This window comes from Protopterus annectens, chromosome 2.part2 (assembly GCF_019279795.1).
Source record: "Protopterus annectens isolate FY-2018-M chromosome 2.part2, PAN1.0, whole genome shotgun sequence".
Lineage (NCBI taxonomy): Eukaryota > Metazoa > Chordata > Ceratodontiformes > Protopteridae > Protopterus > Protopterus annectens.
Genome location: NC_056730.1, coordinates 513,024,188 through 513,041,752, shown reverse-complemented (window position 1 = coordinate 513,041,752; position 17,565 = coordinate 513,024,188). Strand labels below are relative to the sequence as shown.

General features: G+C 42.1%; 1 protein-coding gene across 2 annotated transcripts in view; it reads left to right on the top strand.

The window, feature by feature from the left end:
• The window catches only part of SEMA4F (ssemaphorin 4F), a 1,454,381-nt gene that overhangs the window by 628,301 nt on the left and 808,515 nt on the right, over positions 1 to 17,565 (top strand). For both annotated transcript variants that reach the window (XM_044063980.1, XM_044063981.1), the window contains exon 7: positions 9,907 to 10,058. In XM_044063980.1, coding sequence (XP_043919915.1) covers positions 9,907 to 10,058 — 152 coding nt within the window. The remainder of the gene's footprint in view (positions 1 to 9,906; positions 10,059 to 17,565) is intronic.

The window sequence follows — 17,565 nt, the reverse complement described above, 5'->3', positions numbered from 1 at the left end:
GGCTCCCCTCTTTCATCTCTTCATGTGTTCAGTTTATGAAAGGAATATTGCACATGAGACCCCCCCCCCCCCCCCGAAAGAAAATTTCTCCTCCCTGGGATCTAAACTTTTTTTCTTGAAAACTGTACTTTGCCTCCTTTTGAACCTGTTTCTTAGGCTAATTTATGGTTAGTTATTTAAAAGACTGTTCATTGCTCTGACACCTGCAAGGTGAGTCTCTGAGCTGTAAGCTCCCATGGTGAGCCAACCCTGTCTGATTTTTCACAAGGACAGGGTTGTGTTATGAACTCATCCATCCACCCACAACTCCTTTTTCCCATTTGTGCACATGATATCAGGTTGTCACTTCAACAGTGACAGTCATCTAGAGCCATTTACCATGAATCAAGCCATCAGTCTCCCTGTGTTCTGTTCTCTTCCAAAAAGCAAGGGAGAAAAGATTCTACATACCTTAGATGTGCACAGGCAGCTTGGATACTACCTTGACAGAAGCCTTTTAGGAATTCTAAAGCGCTGTTTGTCTATTATACAGGCGGTAAGAAAGAACTACCTGTCTTTAAGCAAGCTATTGCACAATGGTTGTCATCTGCAATTGTCTGTTACTCCCACTATGGTTAATCTTTTTCAGGAAAGGATAATGCTCATTCGACTGGGGCCTTATCCTCTTTGATGGCATATTGTAAAGAGGTGGTCTCTGGAATATTCTAGAGGCTGCAAACTGGTCCTCTGTTCACACCTTCAGAAAGTACTGCATTGGATTCCTTTTTAAGGTCCAGAGCAGGCTTTGCTAAGACCATTCTCCAGGGGCTCCTAGATCCTTACCCTTCCACCTCCCAGGTAAACAATATTTGTGTAAGTTGTCCTCTGGCCTCCTCTGTCATGGTTAATTTGTCGGCCATTTCAGCATGTTTGCCCAGGGTTCTCCCAGCTTCACTGAATTCATATGTTAAAATGTTTTTGAATGGGGTTCTTTTTACCTGTCCACTTAGAAAACTGGTGGCTCCTCCTTGGGATCGAAATTTTGTTTTTGAAAATTAGCTGCTGTTCCATTTGAACCAGCTCATTAGCCTGATTTGAAGTTCATAACGCAGAAAACAGTTTTGTTGATCTCTGACATTTGCAGGAAGAGAATTTGCATTGCAAGCCCTTTTGGTGTGTTAGCCTCATCTTATATTTCACTGAATTTATTTGAGAACTAATCCTTCATTTGTTCCTTAAGTGGTATCCAAGTTTACTTTGAGCCAATCTATCCATCTCCCTGTTTTCTTTCCAGAAACTAAAACTGAGGGAGAGAGGATATTTCAGGATGTCTACAGGCAACTTAGATTCTTGACAAAGCTAAAATGTTCAGAAATTCTGCCAAGCTATTCAGTTGTTATGAAGGTAAGAAAAAAAGGACAAACTGGGTTAAGGTAGAATATTTCCAAATGGTTGTCCCATGCTATCTTCTTTTGGTAGTCTAACCATAGCTTGTCAGTTCAGGCAGGGATAAAGCACATTCTACCAGGGCTTTGGATTCCTCTGTGACTTTTTGGAAATGGATGGACTGTAGAAGTATTCTAGAGGCAGCAATTTTGTCCTCTTTACCTACTTTTACAAAGCATTGCAAACTAAATTCCTTTTACAGGTCTTGAGCAGATTTTCCTAGGACCATTCTGCAGGGGCTTCTGGACCCTCATCCTTCATCCTCCCAAACCTTGTTAGCTGTGGTAATCTACCCGTATAGCTATGGCTACTGCAGCATTGATCGAATGATAAACATAGTGCAGTTGTGTAAGTAAACTTACCATTACAGTTGATGCTTGAATGATCACTGCTATGGCACTCCCTCTCTCCTCCCCCCTTATTTTTATTTGATTTTGTTGCCAGGATGAGTGTATTGATTTTCACTACCTAGCATTGACCTCTTTCTGGGCTTTAGCCTCCCTCTTTCAGCTGGCCTGAAAGTTCTGAAGGGCTTGGATCTTAGACTACTTGTTTTCTACTTGTTCTGCTCCAGCTTCCAGTGGTCTGGGCATGTAGAAGGTGCTCTTAAAATTTGGAAGCTACTCGTCTGTTATATCCTATGCAGGATATAACCATGTCCCCTACACTGCAGCTAAGTACCAGCTGGCTGATGATTTGAATCCTTTTTACTGGAGGTTTGATAAACCTTAGGCTACAAATAACACTGTTGCCAGCTCTGTCAGTGCTCAGACTTGCATAACTCTCTTCCACACATTCTCACATTCAGCCTGCATTGATTATCTCTGAAGAGGATGTCGCCTCTTCCCTGACGTCAGTGCGCCAGGGGTATAAAAGATGCAAACGATGCCATTTTCTTCAGTCTTTCTTGCCGCGCGGTGCCCAAAGCAAAAGCAGTTCGCAAGTGCTGGTCGGCCAACTCCTGAGATTTTCGAAATAGAGTTTCAGAACCGAAGTCTTCAATAAAGCTAAGTACCCCGTTGGAGAAACTTTTTCTTGCTCCAGACCGATGTCAGAAAAAGTTAACAATTGTATTTCTTGTGGGAAGCAAATACCTCATAAGGACTTTCACTCTTACTGTATTCCTTGCTTAGGCCCTGACCACGACGTAACTAGTTGTCGGTTTTGTGCTAGATTTAACAAACGCACTATTAAGCGCCGGTTTGATTTTGCTTTACATTACTTTGGCCGAAGGTTTAATTACATAATGCCATCGGAACAACCGACGACCGGAATTCATAAAAAATGCAAAGACAAGGAAAAGGACAGGCATCCAAGGTCCAAAACCGACGACGAAGCCTCTTCTAGGCCAGTCGCCGGTTCTCAGTGAGGCGCTTTCGCAGCCCCTGACACCCGCTACCTCAGAGCCACAGGCCGTATCCGACTCCCACGTGGAGACAACTAGGCCTCTGGATACTCAAGGTATTGGGCCTATGGAAACTATTCCCTCAGGTGGGTCCGGAGCCGCTGAGCAGGCATCGACTTCTGAGGGTGTTTTCAGACCTTCACAGCTTACTATTAAGTCCACTGCAGCAGTCAAGGCACAGTCAAAAACACCATTAAAGACAAGGAAACAAGTACAGCATTCTCCTGAACAGTCATCCATGCCAAAGAAACAGATGCTTAAAATGGCCGAAGACTTAATTACTTTGATCAGGGGTTCCCATCCCCCTCCTGATAAAAGGCCTAGGCAAGACACTGACTATGATTCCTCTGACCAGGTTTTTTTTTCCTCTTCAGATCAGGGCTGTTCTCTCCCCCCCCTATGAGGACTCTGATGCTGAAGAATCTATACCTTCAGCCTCTTCACCTGAGGATTATTCTTTTGGGGAAACTCTGCACACCATGAGAGGGAGCAGTTCCACTGGGAGAGCCAGGATTATTCAGAATCCAAGAAAAGGCTCAGAGACTTTATTTTACTGCCTCAGCACAGACCCCTGGCTATCCCCCCTGTGCTTGATATTGTTGATGATGTTTTCTCTGAATCCAGTCTGTCTCCTGATTCTTTACCCCCTGCACCAGTCAAGCAAGACAGGTATTGCAGGGTCCCTGACTCTCATAAATTTCTTTATAAAAACCCCGCTGCTGACCCAGAAACAATTTCTCAGGGTCCCAAAGGGGTTAAGGCTTCCACTGCAAAAAGCCCTGTCCCCTCTGATAGGGATTCTAGAGCTCTGGATAGATGGGCTTTAGCTGTAAGGGCTTTAAACTGCCAGTTTCACATGCTTAAATATCAACAGTACCTCATGTCTGTGTTAAAACAGAAAATGCTTACAGACTCAGTCCTGACAACAAGGAAATGCAGGATTTATTGCATGCAGCTGAACAAGTGGGAAAGCATACTCTGCAATGTGGTTTTGATTCATTAGAGGCTTCTTGCAGAGCCGCAGTTACAGGCTCTGTCATTCAAAGGCATGCTTGGTTGAAAGAACAAAGTTTACCTGAACATGTTAAAGTAAAATTATTGGATGCTCCACTACAGCATGATACTTTGTTTGGTGTTAAGGCAGAAGAGGTGTTAAAGAGAGTGGAGGATAAAGAAAAATCAATGCAGACAGTAAAGGATTTCTTACAGGTTCAACCACCTAGGTTTAGCAGAAACTGGCTTTCAAAAAATTGGTCCTTTCTGATGTCAGACAGGCCACAAAGAGGCAGATACAGACGCCCAAGAGGCAGATCTCAGCCCCAAGGCTCCTACAGACCTAAACAATGGGATGCTTCTGCCCCCAAAGGAGGAGAAGACAAATCACAACCTTATAGGAAACAGTCCCAATGACTTCCCGCTACAAAGGCCAAGCACTTTAGGGGGAAAGCTAGCACTTTTCTCACAAAATTGGCACATAATCACCCAGGACAAATGGGTACTGAATATAGTTTCTCAGGGTTACAGGTTCCACTTTCACAACCTTCCAAAATCAAAAGGTATGCCGGACCTGCCACACAACCAATGGGCAGAGGCACAAAAGCAAATTTCTGCTCTCATGGACATGGGAGCTATTCAAAGAGTACCACAGCAAGAACAGGGACAAGGATTTTACTCAAGACTTTTCCTGGTACCCAGAAAGGACAAAGCCTGGAGACCAATACTGGACTTGTCAATCCTAAATACTTTCCTGGATGTTCCAAAATTCAAAATGTTAACACTGCAGCAACTTCTACCCATGCTGGGCAAGAAGGCTTGGCTAGTTATTTTGGACCTCAAGGAGGCACACCTGCATGTCCCAATCAGACAATCTTGCAGAAGATACCTCAGATTCATAGCCGGCTCAATGCATTACCAATTCTCTGCACAGCCCTTTGGCTTATCTACTGCACCCAGGGTCTTCACAAAATGCCTGGCACCAGTAATTGCATTTTGCAGACAAAGAGGAATTCAGATATATCCCTACTTGGACGACTGCCTTATTCAAGCAGAGAGCAAGGACATTCTACTAAAACATCTGGCGTTTGTAAAAAGATTAGTAATTTGCCTAGGGTGCACAGTAAACGAAAATAAATCAAAACTAGTGCCCTCTCAAGTGATAATATTCCTGGGTGCAAGCTTTAGTACAACTGCCCAGATGGCTTATCTCACGCCAGACAAACAAAGGCAACTGACTCATTACTTTCAAATGATGGCAACAAAGACCCAGTTCCCTGCAAGAAAATTTCTGCAGGCCCTGGGCTTCATGGCATCCTGCATTCTACTAATTCCATATGCAAGACTGCATATGAGGAAACTACAATGGTATCTAAAAAGTGTTTGGACTCAACATTGCCACAGCCTGGAAACAATAATAACTATAACTTCCTGTCTACAACAGGAGTTTCGATGGTGGTCCCGGGCCTGTCACCACAACAAGGGACAGCCTTTCACCTTCCCCACAGCCAGGCAGACAATAACAACGGATGCATCGGATTATGCCTGGGGGGCACACATGGCAGGAAAATGTATTCAGGGCACGCGGCCCAAGGAACAAATGCATCTTCACATCAATCAAAAACAGATGCTAGCTGTACAGAATGCCCTGACAGCCTTCAAGGATCTACTACATCCAGGACAACTATTACTAAAGATGGACAACACCACAGTTATGTGGTACATAAGCAAGGGGGGGCACACATTCCTACCCCCTCTGCAGGCAAGCCATGACTTTGTGGAACACAGCACTGACCTATCAAGTACATCTGCAGGCACAATTCCTGCCAGGAACGAAAAATACACTGGCAGACGAACTAAGCAGAAATCCCATGGATCCGCACAAATGGAAACTAAATCCACAGGTCTTCAGCATGATAACAAGGAAATGGGGACGCCCAAACATAGATCTTTTTGCCTCCCCTCACAACTGCCAACAACAGAAATTCTGCAAAAGAACTTATCACTCACAAGCATGGAAAGTGGATGCTCTTTCATTCAGCTGGAAAATCCTGAGACTTTATGCCTTCCCTCCACTGCCTTTTCTTCCCAATGTGCTCCTAAAAGTCAGACAAGAGAAGCCAAAAATGATCCTGATTGCCCCATACTGGCCACGCCAGCACTGGTACCCAATCCTAGAGAGCTTGTCTCAAGGCCCAGCCTGGCCTTTACCTCAAATTCCTCATCTTCTGACTCAACAAAACAATCAGATTCTACACAGTCAACTCAGAACCTTAAATCTGGCTGCATGGCAGATAATATAGTCACTCAGACCACACCTCTCTCTAAAGCTGTTATGGATGTCATTTTAGAAGCCAGGAGGCCCAGCACTAGGAAATCTTATGCAGAAAAATGGAAGAGATTCTGTGCTTGGAACCAGGCACAAGGACTCGAACCACTTGTTCCAAATATGCCTCAGATTTTACAATACCTAACTGAGATGCTGGACAAAGGCCTATCCTTCTCATCTGTTAAGATCCATGCCTCTGCCTTTTCAGCTCATTACAATACGGAACCTCTTATTTTTTCACATCCACTACTAAGGCAGTACCTCAGAGGGGCAAAAAACATAAGACCCCCAAGCAGAGTACCAATACCTACTTGGGACCTCAATTTTGTTTTAGAAAAACTCACACTGCCTCATTTCGAGCCAGCCAACACAGCTGATATAAAATTCTTATCATGGAAAACTGCTCTGCTCCTCGCAATAACTTCAGCAAGAAGAGTCTCAAGAGTTACAGGCATTAATGGCAGTGGAAAGTTTCATCATTTTTCATCAGGACAGGTCTCTCTAAGGACAAACCCAGCATTTATGCCAAAGGTGATTTCCAGTGTGGCTCTTAACCAAACCATTAATTTGCCAACTTTCTATCCAAATCCCCAGAATAAAGGGGAGAGATTTCTGCACGCTTTGGACATACACAGACAGCTACGATTCTACTTGGACAAAACAAAAACTTTCAGAAAAACTGAGCAACTGTTTGTAGCTTATGCTGCAGGATCACAAGGAAAGCCTATCTCAAAGCAGACAATTTCAAAATGGATAGGACACTGCATTCGCTTCTGCTATGCACAACATGGCAAATCAGTGCCTAAGGGCATTAGGCCACATTCTACCAGAGCAACAGCCTCTTCAACAGCCTTTCTCAGAGGAATACCAACCAAGGACATTTTAGAAGCTGCAACCTGGAGTTCAGTGCACACTTTCATCAAGCACTACCACTTACCTCTCTACTCTAAATCCAGAGTAGGCTTTGCCACTGCAGTTCTGCAGGCCCTGGTAGCCTCTCCTAATCCTATTTAGACCCAGCCACCCAACCTCAGCTTTGGGATTCTACTCAAAGTGTAATGACTGCAACAGTGAAACACGATGAACATAGTACAGTTGTGTACCTACCATAAATGTAGATGTTCGAGTGTATTCACTCTTGCAGTCCAGGTTACCCACCCACCATCCCCCTTTTCGTTGCTGGGACTTTTCTGTACTTCTCAACTCTATACAACCTATGTGGTGTATTTGCTTGTAGATGAAGGAAATGTGTATTTTAGTACATGCATGTTTTTTGGCATAATTTTTTTCAGCCTTCCTATTTGGGGGCTCCTGACATCTGGGGCAAGAAAAACAGAAAATGGTGTCGGTTGCATCTTTTATACCCCTGGTGCACTGACGTCAGGGAAGAGGCGACAGCAACCGACGCCGGACCTAGACTTTGGAACTCAGGCCGAGTGCGGGTAGCCTGCCAGCAGGATAACCCAAGTGTAATGACTACAACAGTGAATACACCGAACATCTACATTTATGCTAGGTACACAACTGTACTTTCCCTGTCCATCCACTCTTTCTAACCTTTAAGCTTTGGTAATCACTCAGTAGCATTGGAATACTTCCAACAGTCTTCTAAGGAGGGACATAGTACATTTGTATATGAACTTACAATAATAGTTGATGTCTTGCTGATCACTGTTACAGTATTGCATCCCTCCTTCCATCCCCTTACTTTGTTTATATTTATTCATACGTTCTGTGGACCTAGGGGGAGCATTCCCTTCTCCCTTCTCTTGGCTGACCTTGTTTCTTCTTAAATGTCTTACTCAGGTGTGTCCAGGGGCTCCTAGCTTTAGATAGTCTGAGTAGCTTAACACTCCTATATCTGTTTATGTACCCTTGCACCTACGGGCTTATGTCGTACTTTAGATGTGCGAGCATAGGAAAGATTTTTGACTTTGGTATACTGGTCACACGTCAAGTTATCTTGGTGAGAACTCCAGTAGTATTGGAATACTGCACCAGTGGTCAGTAGGTCATCTGTTTTGGTAAGTTCTTGCACAACTGTACTTTTCTAGTGGATCTTTTGGCTGGGGTCTCAGAATTGATGGATGCTGTCAGAAGGCCTTCTTTTCAACTGCCTGTATTAGATCATCTTGTAGACATCTCTTGAGCTGATGAAGGGTGCCATGAAACCTGCTACGTACTACGAGTACTCTGTCAAGTGGAGCAAAGTTACATATGCAGAGAAGTATCACGTCTCCTCTGCCAGCTAGTCTGCAAGCTACCTTCACTTGTGTTAGGATTTGTTTGACATGGGTCTTAATGTATTTTCCGGTGTCTGTGTGCATGACGGTCTTGACAGGGGCATATTTTCTGATTTAGCAGTGATTTGTTAAGCACCCCTCTAATGGGGTTTGCATCTTCACCCATCATTGAAGAAGGTTTATTCTCCTTGGGACTTGAATTTTACAACTGAGATTCTTGCCTATCTGAGCCTATTGGTTTTGTACATCCATAGACTGTGTCTGGGAATCTTGGTAGGCATTTTTATTGGTGGCTGACACTTCTTGCCCTGAGGATATCTGAATGGCAGGCCCCTTGTTGTATAGAACCATTTTTTTTCCTTACATGAATCCAGTCTCTCTTAGAATAGGTCCGTGCTTCCTTTTGCAGGCCATCAAATAATTCATATCTGCTCATCTGTCTGTTTTCCTTCTGGGTCAGAAACAAGGAGAGTGAGAGAGGAGAAGGAGCCTTCCAACCACATGATGTCCACTTTAGGCACACAGTAGTACTTGAAGAAGGTATATGAATTCAAGTAGACAGACCACTTGCATGTCTCCTTTACTTTGGGTAGAGAAAGAGGCATGTGATGGCTAAAAAAAAAATTTCCAGGTGAATTGCTAATTGCATTGTCTTTTACCTCCAGGCAGCCAGCTGCCTATTAGTAAATGCTACTTTCAAAAGCCATAAAAGCCATGCCACTAGGCGAATGTTGGCTTCCAGTACCTGTTTAAAATAGCTCTTTTTGTGGATATACTGCACTGATGTCAGTTGGCTGACAGTTTATGCCTTCATGAAGCATTGTAGCTTGGAATTTGACTTTGGGAGTCATGCCTCTTTGGTACAGTGCTTTAGAAGATGCCTTCTGAGTCTTTGTCTTTTGGCCTTCCTCCAGCTCCAATCACTTAGGAAGGTTTAAATTTCTCTGCTTGAGATTGTCTCCAGTACTTCACTGCTGCATGCCTTTGAGGTAACAGATATGTACTTAACATAGCACAACAGTAGATGATTTGCAAATTCATTCATTCTTTGTGCTTATTACCCTCCTACTGTCCCTGTGAGTATGGATGGCCTCTCCATCTAGTAGCTGGTTGAATTTTTTTGTGTAAGTTGGACAAGTATATAATTGTGTATTCTTGTATATGTGTATCTTATAGGTATGGTCTTTCTGTCCAGGGGATTGAATTAGAGTGCAAGGGTTGTGTAATTTGTTGTACTACAACACAGTGTTTGCTGCCAGGAAGTAAACTTAAGCCCTCCATATAGAAACTAGAGAAAATGTAGAAATGTTCCAGGCTGAGGCCTTGCAAATCATTTGATATGGTGAGTACCTGTCAGTTACTTGTAGCAAATTTGCAGCATCTTTTGATACAAGTGTTTGACCCATTAGTGTCACTGGAAATGCAGAATAAAGTGCGTTATTCACACTATTTTTTGTGGTCATTTTGATTGGGCAGTGTTCGCTGTTAATGTTAGTATTTCTGTTAAACAGATCCAGATTTTGTGGGCTCAGCCTTCGTGAGAGAAAGCCAACATAGTGATATTGGTGATGATGATAAAATCTACTTTTTCTTCACTGAAACAGCCAGAGAGTTTGATTTTTATCAGAAGGTCAAAGTCCCTAGAGTCGCTAGGGTTTGTAAGGTAAAAATATTAACCCATTTATGTACAGAACACCATTGCACATTTTAATTTAGTAGGTTATCTGTCTATTCAAAATGCTAAGTGTTCAGTTTTTTAATGCTGTATTTTAGCGTAAAATCCAGCATCTGTACTACATTTAGGTATTTGCCTATTGCCAGCATCATTGTTTTAAGAATCTGCTGGCTGTATCATTCTGCAAAAATGTATGTATCAGGTACCATTACAAAAATTGGTAAAGTTTACATCTTTATTGTGCCACTGGGGGCTGTCTTTTGACTAAAGTCTACTAGTATGTATGCATGATTAATTTAGACAAGGCAGCAGTCTTCCATGTTCCCAGTCATGCAGCTGTTATAGACATTTGTTTGGCATTCTTTGTTTTCCTACAGTTAAATGTTCAGGCAGCTTTATTATATGTTTATATCTGCTATTAGTTTTATGTGATTCATACTTGCCATTCAGGTAAGTGGACTAGGCTGAGGACTATTTCATCAGTGACCCAGGCACAAAGCCATTACAAACAAAAAGCATTTACAGGTGCAACAGTTAGACTTCAGAGCATATGTTAATATATATGATGTAAATTCTAGTACTTGGCTACAACAAAACTAGAAAAAATGTTTTAATGTTAACTTTATTGTAACATAGTGAGTTTTTATTATGCTGTCATTTGATATATATATTAAGATGCCAACCATTTCTCTTGAATGGGATCAGCAAAATAGTGATTAAGCCTCATAGGTACTAGCTACTGTATATGTATCCCTTATGTCTGGGCATTACTTGTCCTTAACTGCCTAGGATTCGACAGGGAGGACTACATTATTTCCTTTTCCTGCTCAGAAGCTTTGCATTCAGAAAGTAGTATAATGTTAATAGGTTTATAGCTGATTACTAGGCTAATAACACCAGAGCCTTTACAAGCCTAGCCAATGATACCCAGGATATGACAAAGTTATATCTTAAGTCCCCAGAAATGGGATCAGGTCGTATCAGGGTACTTGGTCTTTGGGTGTTGGAGCACTGAGTAATTTTACAGACTGCTTCTGTCCATAAGGGATGTGGGCAGTACCCCAGGAGTGAATTTACGGTTCCCCATCAATTTATCCAGATTCTTTCTAAAGAGAGTGAGGGACGGGCGTTGTTTTACAAAGCTGGGAAGTTTATTCCATAGAAAAGATAGCCATTGAGATACAAATCTGTTTCTCCAAGTTCTGTTAGTCACAAGTAAGGTTCAGGTGCATGGAATGCATAACCCTTTTATAATGTTTCTTGCAAATGTGTAACATTTTCATCAGGGCTGGATCAGAGAATGCCTTGTAGGTCAGGCATAAGTCCCCTCTCAATAAATGATATGAGACTGAGTAAAGGGATAGGGCCGTTAGTCAGTCTGCATAAGACTTGTGTCTTACACTTTGTATTTTTTAGCGAGAAACCTCTGGGGCTGCTCCAGTTGGTGTAAATGTTTGGTTAGGTACATGCAGAAGGGAGCATTGTAGTCAATTATGGGCCTGATGAGGGCCAAGTACAGTGGCGCCGTGACTTCTCTTGATCTTGATGCCATGCCTTTACTTGTAAGTTGAGCCACAGAGAAGGGTTTCCTTACTACCTGGTGATCAAAGTTTAGGTTACTATCCATCTGTGTTCCTAGGTCCTTCACCACAGAGTCTACTTTTAGGGGTGTTCTATCAATATTTTAATTTGCGGAGATATCTGATTTATCAAAGGGTATGCTACACATTTTTTAGCATTTAGTCTCAGACGGTGGTTTTGGTACTAGTCGTTTATCATGTTAGGCTAGTTTGTAGGATGTCAGTATTGTTTGGGGATTCAGGGATTTCTCACAGCTTACAGTTTTCAGCGAACTTGGTGAACCAGAGGGTCCCAACATTGGCCTTCACTTCAGAGAAGTATATAGCAAACGGGAAGGATCCCAGCACCAAGCCTTGTGGGGCACAAGTAACAAGTTTTTATATAGCCCACCTAATCATGAAGGGATTCACATCTAATTCAGGGGAGGTCATCATGCCTCTTTACTCATCCCTCATCAGGCCCATAATTGAGTACAATGCCCCTTTTGGGATGTACCTTACCAGACACCTGCAGCAACTGGAAAGACCCCAAAAGTACCTCACCAAGAGGATCAAAGGGCTCAAACAGATGCCATATGCTGCGCGGTTAAAGAAACTCCAGCTCTACTCAGTGGCATACCGCCTGTTCAGAGGCGATCTGTGCCTGACGTATAAAGCCATGTCCAACCTGGAATTAATGGACATGCTGCACCTCAGAAAATCCAAATCCCATCGAGCTACTGGCTCGAGACTTGAACCTCAGCACTGAAATAAATAGGACATGTTGGAGGGACAGATTCATAACCCAGAGGCTCCCTTCACTCTGGAATAAAATCCCAGTCCAGGTTAGGCAGAGTCCCTCATTGACTCTCTTCAAGAGGAATCTTGATGAGTGGATGGGAGATCGTAGGTTTACCCTGGGTATCACTTCTGTGTCACTGTTAGACAGAGGCACAGTACTCTAACCTCGAAAAAGGGCATAGCAAAATAAATTTAAAATGGGTGGCGAAAGCCAAACACATTCTGGCAAGGCTTATAAATGCCCTAGGGCAGATAGCCTAGTATGAACCTATGAACCTATAAGAAGTAGAGCCACCTATTCAGACACGTGTCCTGTCAGTGAGCCATTTGGATATCCATCTGAGGATGTAGGGGTTTATGCCTAACTCCGTAAGTTTATATATGGTCCCGGAGTGGGGTATTGTGTCAAAAGCTTTGGCCAAGTCTAGATAGGCAGTGTGTACCATTTTCCCCTCATCCATGGTCCTGGTGACTTTCTCAAAGAAGTCCGCCAGATTGAGAAGGCAAGACCTCCATTTGACAAATCCAAATTGGGTCTGGTCTAGTTTTTGGGAGAGTTCTTATGTCGTTATTGATCAGGTCCATGATGATTCTCTCCATGGCCTTGCAGGTAAGACTTGTCAAGCTTATGATCTGTAGTTCCCTGGGTCAGTTGATGGGCCTCCATTGTGCAGAGGGACGACTGTTGCAGTCCTCCATTCCTCTGGGACAAAGCCTGTCCAGAGGCTGTGGTTAAAGAAGGTTTCTAGTGGCCCTGATAAATTCTGTTTTTAAGGTATTTAAGAAGCATCCTGGAATATTGTCTGGACCCATGGAGACCATGTTTTTGGCTGTAGCGAGCACAGTAAGGACCTGTTACCTCGTAATGACTGGTAGGGAGATGGTTGTGGACATTTCTTTGGGTGTGGTAGGAGGTGATGAGGGGGTGAGAAGTTTAAACTGAACTTGTTGGCCAGTGGGTTTGCTATAGTTTCAGGCTGGGTATAAGTGTTGCCGTTCATGATAAACCCGGCACATTGCTGAGTGTTTCCCCTGAGATTACAAACATTAAAAAAAAAAAAAATCCTTATGGTTATTTTTCACCTGGGAGGCTATCTTTGCCTCATAGTTTGCTTTGGCAGATTTGACCAGCTCTCTAATTTTGTTTGCTTAGAGTGGTGAGTGTCTTTTTGCACTGTTTTGTCTGTTACTTCTTGGCTTTGGAGAAGATTTTTTTTCCTTTTGTCGAATAGTCTATTTATGCAAGGGGTCCACCAGGGTTGTTTATTTTTGCCAGTAGCCATAAGTTTGACTCTGACAAGTACTGCCTCCTGTATGCAGCTGTGAATGTGGTTGTACACTGCTTTTGTGTATAAATCAGAGTAAGCCTCAGTGTTGTCTGGGTTCAGAGGGGCTTGGAAGTTTAATAAGCTGTCCGTTAATTTGAGGTAATTGGCATTAGCAAAATTCTTAACGGGTTTAGAGTTTGTTGGGGGCGAGGTTCTAGGTTAGTTTTAATACTAAAGATCATTTTTGGTCATATCTTACCAGGGAGGAGGTAATGCACAGGAGGGGCAGCATCCCCCCATGTTCATGAACACCTGGTCTAGGATTTGTCTAGTTCTAGTTGAGGAGCTAACTAGTTGCTCCAGGTTGTTACTGTTGACGAAGTCCAAAAACCTCTGCGCAAGTGAATTATGAGTTGTATAAGTCTCCCAGTTTATGGAGGGGTAGTTGAAGTCACCCATAAGTATGATGTTAGTCTGAATGTTAAGAGATTCCAGTAGGTTTAGGTAGGAGGTGTGGTTTTCCAGGGGATATGTAGCTAGCAAGGATATGACAGGAGGTCGCACCTCTGGTTAGTTGGGCATGGAGCAGCTCAAGCAAGTCATGTTGTTAGACCAGTCTAGCAGTGTACTTGTCCTTTGGGAACATAAGCCACAGCGGCAACCAGAACCGACAGAGAGTTCTACAGGATGAATTACAGGACTACCAGGATAACCGGGACCACAGACAATCCAGCTACCAGGAGCAGCAGCACCATCACAGAGACCAGTTTCTTCAGGAAGACCAATATCGACAGCACAGACATCAACCACCACACCAATACCAAAGCCAGCACCAGTACCAGAACAAGAACGACCACCACCACCAGAGCCCCATAGCTTGTCCCTCGTACCAGGTCTCCCCATACCACAGCCACAGCAAGGAATACTACTACAACCCACCAAGATTCCAGAAAGCAGAGGAGGAATTCCAGAGGTCTCATACTCTATCCACAAACTCCCAGGGAGACAGGAGAACCAAACAGTGGACAGGGGTGAGAGAAATACAATACCTGGGCAATCCCGACTGGAACCCCGACTACAACCCAGGTCCCAGGCTCAGACAGAGGAAACAGCCACAATAACAGGTACAATATCAACAACAACAGGTACCACAATAACAGGTGCTCCACTTATCTGGAACCGCTGTTAAAGCACTGACTAAAGAGGAAAAAAGTGTGTTGTCCAAAGGACTTACTTTTGTACCAAGCTGCAGGAATGAGGTTGCTCAAGTACTGATAGACCTTAAAATGTTTGTGAGGAAGCTCAACTTAAGGGTACAGTTTCATGGCAAAAGTAATGACACTGAAAATAAGCCTATTGATGAAACTATAAAAAGGCCTAGCAGCTATTGTCCACCACTACATCAAACACTAGCTGCTTTCGAAGTGAAATGTGAGATGGATATCAGAAAACTGCTTAAAAAACCTCCTAAGAAAAAACTTTATAACTTAACACAGGGAGAAAGAAAAGCATTGCTTGAGCTAGGCAATGACAAATCCAGGCGTGTAATGAAGGCCGACAAGGGAGGAGGTATACTTGTGACCGATACCATTAGCTACAACCAAAAGATAGAGAGCATGCTGCAGGATAACAGATTTTATGAGTTATTTACCATGGATGACATAAAAAGAGCATATGATTTATGGAACACTAATCTCACCACATTATGGGAAGAAAAACTCATCACTGAAAATCTTTATAATTATTTATGGAGCCCATGCCCACATTTACCTTACTTTTTTGGAATACCAAAGCCACACAAGAACAGAGAAGACCCACCTTATAGACCGGTGGTAGCAAGTGGAGGTTCCCTTACTGAAGCCACAGCCATTTACCTTGATTACTTGCTGAAACCTCTAGCAGAAAAGAATAAGTCATACATAAGAGATTCAATGGCTTTTTTGAAGGGAAAAAAAAAAAACATTACAGTGGAAGCTGACAGTATTTTGGTAACTATTGATGTGGAATCCTTGTACACAGTGCTCCCTCACAATTATTGTATAACAGCAGCTATGGAGTCTTTTAAGAAACATAATCTGGGTACACAGGCACAACTGCAAAAGTTAAGCAAGCTCATTAATCTTGTACTGGACTTCAATTTCTTTACTTTCAATGGCAAACACTACAAACAAAAAATTGGTATAGCAATGGGGGCTGCCATGGCTCCCAGCATAGCTAACATAGCCCTGGGCAAATGGGAGGAGGACTTTGTGTTAAACAACACAGATTATATGCAGCATATCACATGCTGTGTACGTTTTATTGACAATGTCTTTATTGTGTGGGAAGGTGACACCTTGCAGCTTGGAGATTTTTATCACTTACCTCAATCAAACAACCCCCTTCCTGAAGTTTACCTCTTCCCATAGCTGTACTTCAACCACTTTCTTAGATATGGAGATTTCCAAGGACACCAGCAATAACAGAATCTCGACTGATCTATTCAGAAAACCAACGAGGGTTAACTTATTACTCCACAGTAAAAGTCTACATCCTACAAAAACCAAGTATAATGTAGTGAAATCCCAAGGCTATAGATTAGCTCGAATTACCACAGAGATGGAACCATTTTTGAGAAACCTGAACAACTTAGAGAATGATTTTCTAGTGAGAGGCTATGAAAGTCAGATGTTAAACATCCTGGAACCCATTATAGAACTGAAAAGGACTGAAGCACCTTCACTCAACCTCCCCAGTAGAAAAATGTTAAGTAATTCCACAGAGAATAACAAATGCAAAAATAGCTGCATCCTGACATACACTTTGGATTATCACAGTATCAAAAACATTATTGAAGAAAACTGGGACATTGTCATAGGAAACCCTTTTCTGATTAACATCTTAGGTGAAGCCCCATCATTTGTTTATAGGAAGGCCAGGAATATTAGAAGTTTTGTTGAATTTAAACCTAGACCATGTGAGAAAAGCACTAAAAGATGTGAAACTAATTGTACATTTTGTATATTTATACAGCAAGGAGATAGTTTTTATTGCCCTTATTTAAAGAAGATCATTAAAACCAGTGCAGGGGGTGACTGTAACACTACAAAAGTAATTTACAGGGCACAGTGCAATGAATGTGATGCATTCTATGTGGGCAAGACTGTAAATAAACTCAAGCGAAGGATTTCTTGTCATCTGTCAGAAATCCGCTCTGGATGTAAAAATAATGCACTAGCCAAACACCTTTCTCTTCATAAAAGACACACAGGTTTTACGTTCCAGATACTGGATCACATAGACATGGGTGATCTTGAAGGAGACATCCCGAATATTCTAGAGAAACATGAACTCATGTGGCAATTAAAGCTGAACTCTTTTAGAAAGCCTGGACTAAACTACTACTGTTCAATTAAAAGTGCACTGGAACTTAGAAAATTGCCACATTGTTTACATGACTAATTGTATTTTATTTTTTTTTATTATTTTTTTCTACAAATTGGTTTTAAATACCATTTTTAATCATTTGATATTTAAGTGTATATTTTGTTTCCATCATCATACATACATTTTGTCTTATTTTTATTTTTTTCTGGTTCTCTTTTTCCACTTTATTCAAAATGATGGTAATAACAATACTAACTAATTATACAATTATATAGGTTTTTAGGGTTCTTGTACACAGACCTGAAGAAGTCTAGAAGGACGAAAGCGATCTTTGTTAACAATAGGTTATGAAAATAGAAACTGATTTTTACATGCAAAATGTATATGCATATATTTATATATAATTTTTGATCACAAAATGAACTAAGGTTGATATATTTCCAGCCATGTAGTATATTGCCTTGGATAAAATCACAGACTTTAATAATCTACTTAATAATT